The sequence below is a fragment of the Neoarius graeffei genome, chromosome 5 (assembly GCF_027579695.1).
Source record: "Neoarius graeffei isolate fNeoGra1 chromosome 5, fNeoGra1.pri, whole genome shotgun sequence".
Taxonomy (NCBI): Eukaryota; Metazoa; Chordata; class Actinopteri; order Siluriformes; family Ariidae; genus Neoarius; species Neoarius graeffei.
In genome coordinates this window covers 40,730,968-40,741,423 of record NC_083573.1, presented here as the reverse complement: position 1 = coordinate 40,741,423, position 10,456 = coordinate 40,730,968, and the positions used below count along the sequence as shown (strand labels likewise).

The window sequence follows — 10,456 nt, the reverse complement described above, 5'->3', positions numbered from 1 at the left end:
TTCTACAGAGTCGCAGGCAAGCTGGAGCCTATCCCAGCTGACTACGGGCGAAAGGCGGGGTACACCCTGGACAAGTTGCCAGGTCATCACAGGGCTGACACATAGACACAGACAACCATTCACACTCACATTCACACCTACGGTCAATTTAGAGTCACCAGTTAACCTAACCTGCATGTCTTTGGACTGTGGGGGAAACCGGAGCACCCGGAGGAAACCCACGCGGACACGGGGAGAACATGCAAACTCCACACAGAAGGGCCCTCGCCGGCCCCGGGGCTCGAACCCAGGATCTTCTTGCTGTGAGGCGACAGCGCTAACCACTACACCACCGTGCCGCCCTATATATAGATATTTATGAAGTGTATATATGGTATATAGTATATATTTATTTTTGTAATTAAATATTTATGTAGATATTTATGAAGTGTATATATGGTATATATTTTTATAGGTGTATTAATGTAGTTTGGATTTCGGGGTAGTTAAAAAGGGGTGGGAAATTAAAAAAAGTATTGTACTTCTTCCCACTCCTTTTTCAAACAATGTGCGGTGTTTTGTAATGTCTTAGCTCTTTATGTTATTTTATTTATTTATTTATTTTTGTCACGTTCTTATTTTCTTTCTTTTGTATGTACAAATAGTTACATACATTTTTTATACATGTTCGAAATAAAAATAAATTCATTCATTCATTCATTCATTCATTCATATATCATTAATATTTTACACATGGTTTACATGATTTTTTAATCAACATGAGAGACAACGAAGTCTATGAACAATCAATTAGGACAACTCAGTAATATGTTTCAGGTTATTTCCACAGAAATAAAAAAAATTCCTCACATAGCAAACATCTCATCTCATTATCTCTAGCTGCTTTATCCTGTTCTACAGGGTCGCAGGCAAGCTGGAGCCTATCCCAGCTGACTACGGGCGAAAGGCGGGGTACACCCTGGGCAAGTCGCCAGGTCATCACAGGGCTGACACATAGACACAGACAACCATTCACACTCACATTCACACCTACGGTCAATTTAGAGTCACCAGTTAACCTAACCTGCATGTCTTTGGACTGTGGGGGAAACCGGAGCACCCGGAGGAAACCCATGCGGACACGAGGAGAACATGCAAACTCCACACAGAAAGGCTCTCGCCGGCCACGGGGCTTGAACCTGGACCTTCTTGCTGTAAGGCGACAGCGCTAACCACTACACCACTGTGCCGCCCACATAGCACACATAGTTTCTGAAAAGTGTTGCCAGGTGAATGTGACATTTTAAAGAAAATGGGCTGAAGGAAGTTCCTTGTCTGTGTTTCCAGTAACTCAAGGTGCAGCTGTTTAAGGTTTCTAACGCTTTCAGTTTAATGACTTCAGCGGTGTTGTGCTGAGAGGAAAGCTGTGTCGAGACTTGTGCAGCAGCTCTGATTTTATTAACAGCTCCTGACTGAGTGATTCACATCAAGGAACCACAGTATCAGCTCAACAATGACTTCTGGTTTGTCTCATCAGATCCGCTGTCCTGTATGTTGGAATGATTTAAAAGATCCAGTGTGTCTTCCATGTGAGCACTTCTACTGTAGAGGATGTATTACTGAGCATATAACCAGAAGTACTTCTGATGCCAAATGCCCAGAATGCCGTAGCCCGTTTACGCAGAATGATATCAGAGTAAATCGTGTTTTAAGAAACTTGGTGGATGCAGCCAAAGAGCATCTGAGGGAGCATCAAGCCTTGAAAGAGACGGTCATATCTGACTCCACAGGGACTGGAACCCACAAACAAGTCTTCACAAAACGTTGTATGGACCACAATGAAGAACTCAAGCTTTTCTGTGTGACAGATCAAAAACCTATTTGTGTTATCTGCAAAGAGGAAAAGACACACAAAGGACATAATTTTAAAACTTTAAAGGATGCATTCGACACCAAGAAGGTAAATTCAGTGAAGTTAAAGCCTTTTGTCTCAGTGGTGCTTGAAAGTTTGTGAACCCTTTAGAATTTTCTGTATTTCTGCATAAATATTGCCTAAAACATCATCAGATTTTCACACAAGTCCTAAAAGTAGATAAAGAGAACCCAGTTAAACAAATGAGAAAAATATTATACTTGGTCATTTATTTATTGAGGGAAATGATCCAATATTACATATCTGTGAGTGGCAAAAGTATGTGAACCTTTGCTTTCAGTATCTGGTGTGACCCCCTTGTGCAGCAATAACTGCAACTAAATGTTTCGGGTAACTGTTGATCAGTCCTGCACACCGGCTAGGAGGAATTTTAGCCCATTCCTCCATACAGAACAGCTTCAACTCTGGGATGTTGGTGGGTTTCCTCACATGAACTGCTCGCTTCAGGTCCTTCCACAACATTTTGATTGGATTAAGGTCAGGACTTTGATTTGGCCATTCCAAAACATTCACTTTATTCTTCTTAAACTGTTCTTTGGTGGAACGACTTGTGTCCTTAGGGTCGTTGTCTTGCTGCATGACCCACCTTCTCTTGAGATTCAGTTCATGGACAGATGTCCTGACATTTTCCTTTAGAATTCACTGGTATAATTCAGAATTCATTGTTCCATCAATGATGGCAAGCCGTCCTGGCCCAGATGCAGCAAAACAGGCCCAAACCATGATACGACCACCACCATATTTCACAGATGGGATAAGGTTCTTATGCTGGAATGCAGTGTTTTCCTTTTTCCAAACATAACACTTCTCATTGAAAGCAAAAAGTTCTATTTTGGTCTCATCCATCAACAAAACATTTTTCCAATAACCTTCTGGCTTGGCCATGCGATCTTTAGCAAACTGCAGACGAGTAGCAATGTTCTTTTTGGAGAGCAGTGGCTTTCTCCTTGCAACCCTGCCATGCACACCATTGCTGTTCAGTGTTCTCCTGATGGTGGACTCATGAACATTAACATTAGCCAATGTGAGAGGGGCCTTTAGTTACTTAGAAGTTACCCTGGGGTCCTTTGTGACCTCACCAACTATTACACGCCTTGCTCTTGGAGTGATCTTTGTTGGTCGACCACTCCTGGGGAGGGTAACAATGGTCTTGAATTTCCTCCATTTGTACACAATCTGTCTGACTATCGATTGGTGGAGTCCAAACTCTTTAGAGATGGTTTTGTAACCTTTTCCAGCCTGATGAGCATCAACAACACTTTTTCTGAGGTCCTCAGAAATCTCCTTTGTTCGTGCCATGATACACTTCCACAAACATGTGTTGTGAAGATCAGACTTTGATAGATCCCTGTTCTTTAAATGAAACAGGGTGCCCACTCACACCTGATTGTCATCCCATTGATTGAAAACACCTGACTCTAATTTCACCTTCAAATTAACTGCTAATCCTAGAGGTTCACATACTTTTGCCACTCACAGATATGTAATATTGGATCATTTTCCTCAATAAATAAATGACCAAGTATAATATTTTTGTCTCATTTGTTTAACTGGGTTCTCTTTATCTACTTTTAGGACTTGTGTGAAAATCTGATGTTGTTTTAGGTCATATTTATGCAGAAACATAGAAAATTCTAAAGGGTTCACAAACTTTCAAGCACCACTGTATGTAATGGTTTTGAGTTAAATTTCCTAAAGTGTTGTCTGATAAATTCCTTAGCAAAAGACATCTGAGGCTCTGGAAACTTTGCTCAGCACAGAAAACACACTGGTTGCTTTGATTAATGAGCAGGCTGAAGAGATTCTGAAAACAATGGTAGGTGACATAACACACTTCAGAGTGAGATGTTGTGCTGACTGCGTCTAAAAGGCTTGGAGTTTTTTTTCTTTCCAGGAAAAATCCAAAGCACTGTCAGACCAGATGTCTGCCCAGTTTTCGAAGCTGCACCAGTTCCTGAATGACAAAGAGAGGGAGGTGAAAAAACAGCTAGAGGAGGAGGAAAATCAAATCTTGAACATAATGGGAGAAAACATGCGTGCAATGGAAGAAATGGTGTCAGATGGGGGAGAAAAACAAGTACTTCTGAGGTCAGCTTTGGAGATGCATCAACCTACCCAGTTCCTACAGGTTAGAAATGTAGCGGCTAGAGATAATGAGATGAGATGAGATAAACTTAATAAAACTTTGAAGTACAACCTCAAATTAGAAAAAGTTGGGATAGTATGTAAACATTGAAACTGAAACTGAAAACAATGATTTATAAATAATATTTGACCTATATTGCACTCAAAACAATACAACAGCACATTATTTGATGTTTTGCACGATGAATTTAATTTTTTTTTCAACATAAACACATTTCTATTTTGATTCTTGCAACACATTTCAAAAAAGTTGGGATAGTAAAGCACTTTATATTGTTGCCATTCCTTCTCACAACACTTAAAGTCAAACAAAACCCAAAATTAAACACCATCATGGCAAGTGCCCTGATGAATGCTCACCACACATTTAAATTAAAAATAAAACTTTATAACAACAATTTATCCATTTTAAAAGTTACGGTATTGCTAAAAATAGGCTTACATGAATACAATCATTTGTGCTGAAACCAGATATCCGCTGTAACTGGTTCACTAGTATGCTGTTTTCCTGAGTAACACAGAGCCATCAAATAAAGGCATCTGCTTCTAAAAACAAAACAAAACAAAAATCCAGGCACCACTGCTCTCTCTCTCTTTCTCTCTCTCTGTGTGTGTTCACTGCTTCAGATGGGTTAAAAGCAGAGAAAGAACTTCCATCCATCCTTCCATTATCTGTAACCGCTTATCCTGTGCAGGGTCGCGGGCAAGCTGGAATCTATCCCAGCTGACTATGGGCGAGAGGTGGGGTACACCCTGGACAAGTTGCCCGATCATTGCAGGACTGACACATAGAGACAAACAACCATTCCCACTCACATTCACACCCACGGTCAATTTAGAGCTAACCTGCATGTCTTTGGACTGTGGGGGAAACCGGAGCACCCGGAGGAAACCCACAGACATGGGGAGAACATGCAAACTCCACACAGAAAGGCCCTTGTCGGTCGCTGGGCTCGAACCCGGACCTTCTTGCTGTGAGGCGACAGGAGAAAGAACTTCACTGTGCTATAATGTATATGTGACAAATAAAGGCTTCTAATTCTAAAAATCTAATCAAAAATTTTCTGTAACCATGTGATCTTTACTGGCAACAAAATCTGTGAATCAACAGACTTCACTTTTATGAAGTTTAAATCTCACTCAGCTAGATAACTCATATGCAGTACTGACACAAATATTAGTAAACAATGTCATTGAAACACGATTCTTGCCGGCTAAAACACTTTTCTCAGTGAATAAAAAAAAGCATGTTACATAAAAATACAAGGAACATTTTAAGGTTTTTTTGGGAAAACCTTGATGGGGCAACAAAAGTCTCCCAAAGTTGGGTATGTGTGCATTCACTGTTAACTTTAGAGTTGTTTACAACAATCTACAAGCAATGTGTCCATGAGATCTCAGCCTCGATAAATCATGTGGCATGTAAGTAATGTCACAGTCTCGGAATTTTGGTTTCTCTTGTGTAATTTGTACTCAGAGAGCAATGTGAATCTCAGAGAGAGTAAGATGGCAGCACCGAGGAGCCTTTTATTTTAAAAGAAAAACAACCTGGACACAATATACAGGTACAAATATGAATGAGTGAACAGTTGAACATATCTTGTATGGATATTATCTGTCAGTAGAAAGGAGTTTATTTTTTGGGTTTTGTTTGGGTTTAAAAGATGAAAAATGTTTAGGGACTGAAGACACCAAGTGATGAAGCATTTCAGGTGTCATTTTGTCCCATTCTTCCTGCAAACAGGTCTTAAGGTGTGCAACAGTATGGAGTCATTGCTGTCATATTTTTCATTTCAAAATTCGCCACACATTCTCTACTGGGGACGGAGGAGACAGGCACTGTCTACTTCCACAGCTGTACCTTTGTAATGTGTGCAGAATGTGGTTATATCTTGTTGAACTCTCCCTGAAAAGATGTCGTCCTGAAGGCAGAATATGTTGCTCTAAAACCTCAATGTACTTTTCTGCATTAATGCTGCCATCACAGAAGTGTAAGTTATCTTTGCCAAGGGTATTGACAGAACCCCATACCATGACAGACCCTGGCTTTTGGACTTGTTGCTGGTAACAGACTGGATGGTCCTTTTTGTCTTTGGTCCAGAGCACACAGCATCCATTTCTTACAAAAAAGACCTGGAATACTGATTTGTCTGACTACAGTACATGTTTCCACTGTGTGATGGTCCATCCTAAATGCCTCCGAACCCAGAGAAGTCGATGGTGCGTCTGAACACAGCTTACATAAGGCTTCCTTTACACACAGTAAAGTTTTAATTGCCATTTGTGGATGTAACTCTGTATGGTAGTGCTTGACAAAGGTTTGCCAAAGTAATCCTGAGCCCATGTGGTTATATCAGCTACTGATGAATGATGGTTCTTGATGCCATCTGAGAGATTGGAGATCACAGTTGTTCAGCTTAGGCTTGTGCCCTTGCCCTTTACGCATTGAAATTCCTCCAGATTCCTTGAATTGTTTAATGAAATTATGCACCATAGAGGGTGAAATATCCAAATCCCTTTGTATCTTCCTTTGAGGAACATTGTTTTTAAACATTTCAATAATTTTCTCACACATTTGTTGATACCCTGGAGATCCTTGACTCATCTTTGCTTCAAAGACTAGGCCTTTCTTGGACACTGATTTTGTAGCAAATCACGATTGCAATCATTTGTTGATATCACCTGTTTCAAATCACATCATTACTTAATGGTTTTACTTCATTACTAGCCCTAAATTGCCCCCATCACAATGTTTTTTATTACAGTATGTGTTGCAGGCCTGAAGTGCAGGAATGGATGTATATTAACAAATGAAATAAAGTTGACCAGACAAAACAAAACATACCTTGGGTTCATACTGTCTGCAATGAAATACAAATCAAATTAAAATTAGAAATCACTGCTTTCTTTTTTCATTTGCATTTGCCATACCATCCCAACTTTTCCTGATTTGGGAAGCTATGAGTTAAAGAGAATGAATCTGTTTCATCATAGTATGCTTGTATGCTTACAGTGGTGGCATGAGCATGGACGCGCCATAATGAGGGAAATATTGCCATGCAAAACAACGTGAGTATGTTATTGAAAGAAAATGTGCTGCACAATTTTGGTAATAGCTTTTAGGCAATTAATTTTTGGTAATGATTTTTAGGTACCTGACTCTGCAAGAATTTAATGTTATACCTGACACCCTGTCTCTTGGTCCCTATGAGACTTACCTGCAGTTCTTTGTGTGGAAAGAGATGTTAAGATTCATCCAGCTAGGTGAGAGGACATTCGAGCTGACCACATACATGTAGCAAACCTTTTGAAATACAAAATATCTGTGCTTACAAGTTACTTATTATAACCTGTTCTATTTGTTCCCAACAAGTGCCTCATCACCACACTGTGGAAGACACAGGTGATCAAAGCGTAAGCATTTCTCCCAGTAGACTCTGTATCCAGCCCAACAAGGTTGCAAAAATCCAAAAAAACAAACCTAACTCCCTTTGGCTAAAGACAGTGTCATCATTTAACAAAGGGAAACACTTCTGGGAGTTGGATGTTGGGAAGAAAGTGGACTGGGGTGTTGGAGTTTGTAGCTGTGAATCAGGTAAACTAGTCAGTGACACAGTGCTTTGCTTCAACTCAGACTCTGGCTACAACATCCAACAGACCCATGATATGGACAGCACAGTTGATCTTCCATCAAAGCCGAGGAAGATAGGCGTGTACCTGGACTGTGAGGGAAATCAGGTCTCATTCTATAATGCTGATAAAATGACTCTCATTGAAACTAGAGTCTTGTCAAAACCACCACCCCATGCTCTCTATCTCTCCGCTGGGCTTTACTTAGATGGAAAGAACAGCGATCCACTCACCATTTGTTGGTATTAAGATATTGCCTAACTCTAAAAGAACAAGACACTGTTTTGCTAAGTAATTCAAGTTGATGTTTAAATTAAAGGAATTGTATATTTGTTTTTGTTCTATCCACATCCACTGGATATGAGCAATCACGTGCTCTGATTGGCTACTCTACTACTAGGCTATCAGCTCATATACTATGAGTAGAGAAAAACAAAATGGCAGAGTGCATCAAGTCAGATACCGTATATCACTTTGTTATCAAGTATTTAAAAGAAACAGAAATAGCTAAAATAATATAAACACTCACACACACACACTCCCCCACCCCCAATTATCTCCTATTCCACACTCCAGCCCAGTTGTTGGTGGTAATGCACCTTTAATTTGGTTTTCCAACCACCAAAAAAACCCTAAAGAAGAAGAAGAAAATGGTGGAGCATGTTGCTGAACCAACCAAGGATGAAATAAAAACTCTACTTGAAAACAAACCCCCCCCCCCCCCCCCAAATAAAAAAAGCAACAAAATATGGAATGAAAGTATTTCATGGTAAGAACATATCTTTTTTTTATTTTTCAACAATTATGATAGCATTTTTCACAAATTGCTACTATTATTTCACTGGTTTGTTTACATTCTAAACAGAAATGATTTTGTCCAACATTTTGTATAAAGTTTTTATTTATCAAATTTACAAAAAAAATGCTCTGTTTCTCAAAATCCAGTGAATGTGGATAGAATAAAACAATTATTCCACTCAATCTTGTCGTACATGGCTTATAGCCAACTTGGTGCTACGCACCTACTACTCAATTTTGTGGAATAACTAATAAACTACGGTATCTAACTAACTAACTTAATTATATATAAAAGGAATTGTGTATATATATCTCAGTATTCTCCCCAGAGTGCGTTTGCGTGTCGAGGCCGACACACTTTAATTTCATGCTGACGCTATTTTTTGCTCTGACACTCGCTGAAAACTGCTCTGTCAACTCTCACGACTTTGCCGTGAGACTCATGATTTTTTGCACTGAATCACGCAGTGAAAGGATCTTTGTGATTGGTTGACTGCAGGAAGTTGACCGAAATCGCGTCTTACTTTGTCTTCATCATTTCCACATTACCGGCGGGAAAGACGCACCTGCTGAAAATGAGTGACAGCAATTCTGGATCAGAGGACCCTCCGAGTTCTAAAAACCAGAACATTTCCAAGTAAGGTGCAGCTGAGTATGATACGAAGTTTAATACCAGCTGGACCAAAATCTATCCATGCATTATCGCTGATTCAGCAAGCAAGCACCATTTCTGATGCAACTGATATTGATGTTGAACTTCACATATAAAGAAAGTCTGACAAAGATCTTGAAAAAGCGAGATCATCAACAGGATTGCGCTTGACCGCATTTGCAGCATAGACTTCTGTCAATGAGAAAATATATTTTTATACTTTATCATGTTTGAAAAAAGTTAAAAGTGCCTTGTTTCAGTTAATCTAAGCTCAACTTGATATATTTGCAAAGTTGCTAAGTTAAAGTAAAATAATGTCTTATTTTGAACTGTCCCACTGATATGTTATCATAAATGTACAGGCAAATATCTTTTTTCAACAGGAACTTTGCATGCTGTGTTTGGTGTGTTTATTATTATAATAGTAGCCAAGTGAGTTTGTGCCGGTGACAGGAAATAAAAAATAAGCACATAAATGTATAAATCTATAACTATATAATTGGAAGTTGTAAATACATTATTGTCATAATGGTTTTGGGATTTTTGGTGATGGTATTACTTTGAGTAATTCACTAATTTTATATTCCTTTAATATTATCGTTCTAATAATTTATTTAATGTTATAAACTCTAATACATATTTTATGTGATATTTAATAAGTAGGACAGAATATTAAATTTACTCAGCTTGTAGTGCTATATTCAGATAATTTTTTTGTAATGATATAATTATTTATTTACCCTTTCATTTAATAAAGGGCAAAATAAGCCTCAAACTCTGCTGCAGTAAATTGCAAACATGTGCACTTTTATGGAGTTAAAACCTTGATTTAGAAATGACCTGGTAGCAACACAAATTGTGTTTCCTGTTTTCCTATGATGTGACATGCATATGTATTTTTGTGGTGAAAGCTTATAAAAATGTGATCATTGCACATCTTTTATTTCATGACCATGCTGAAATGTGTTATTGTTTACCTGGCATTGTTTTGTTAATAAATGTGGTGTCCTTATGAAGCCTTTTTTTTTTTCATTAATAGTAACAAGAAGGTGAAAACTAAATATTCATACTAAGGCCACCAATCCCCTCTTAAAGTTGGCAAAATCATTTTTGGCTGTGGGCCTTTGCCCTCCTAGACCCCCTGCCAGGGCTTTGCCCTGGACCTGACCGGGACCTGCAGCCCATGGACCCTGGCTTTCTCACTTCTTTTTTCATTTTGGGGTTGACAGCTATGTTCAGCCATATTAACAATAAAAAGTGACAGTATCAGTACCACCATAAAATGCTCCTAAAAGTTGCCAGGTGCCACCAAATGGGCT

General features: G+C 39.0%; 1 protein-coding gene across 1 annotated transcript; it reads left to right on the top strand.

Annotated features, from left to right (window-relative positions):
• Positions 1 to 910: 910 nt before the first annotated feature.
• Positions 911 to 10,149, top strand: LOC132886717 (nuclear factor 7, brain-like). The gene is made up of 6 exons (XM_060921709.1): positions 911 to 1,939; positions 3,633 to 3,728; positions 3,807 to 4,040; positions 7,071 to 7,126; positions 7,209 to 7,321; positions 7,431 to 10,149. The coding sequence occupies exons 1-6, from the start codon at positions 1,493 to 1,495 to the stop codon at positions 7,934 to 7,936; spliced, it is 1,452 nt and encodes a 483-aa protein (XP_060777692.1). The 5' UTR covers positions 911 to 1,492; the 3' UTR covers positions 7,937 to 10,149.
• Positions 10,150 to 10,456: the final 307 nt, after the last annotated feature.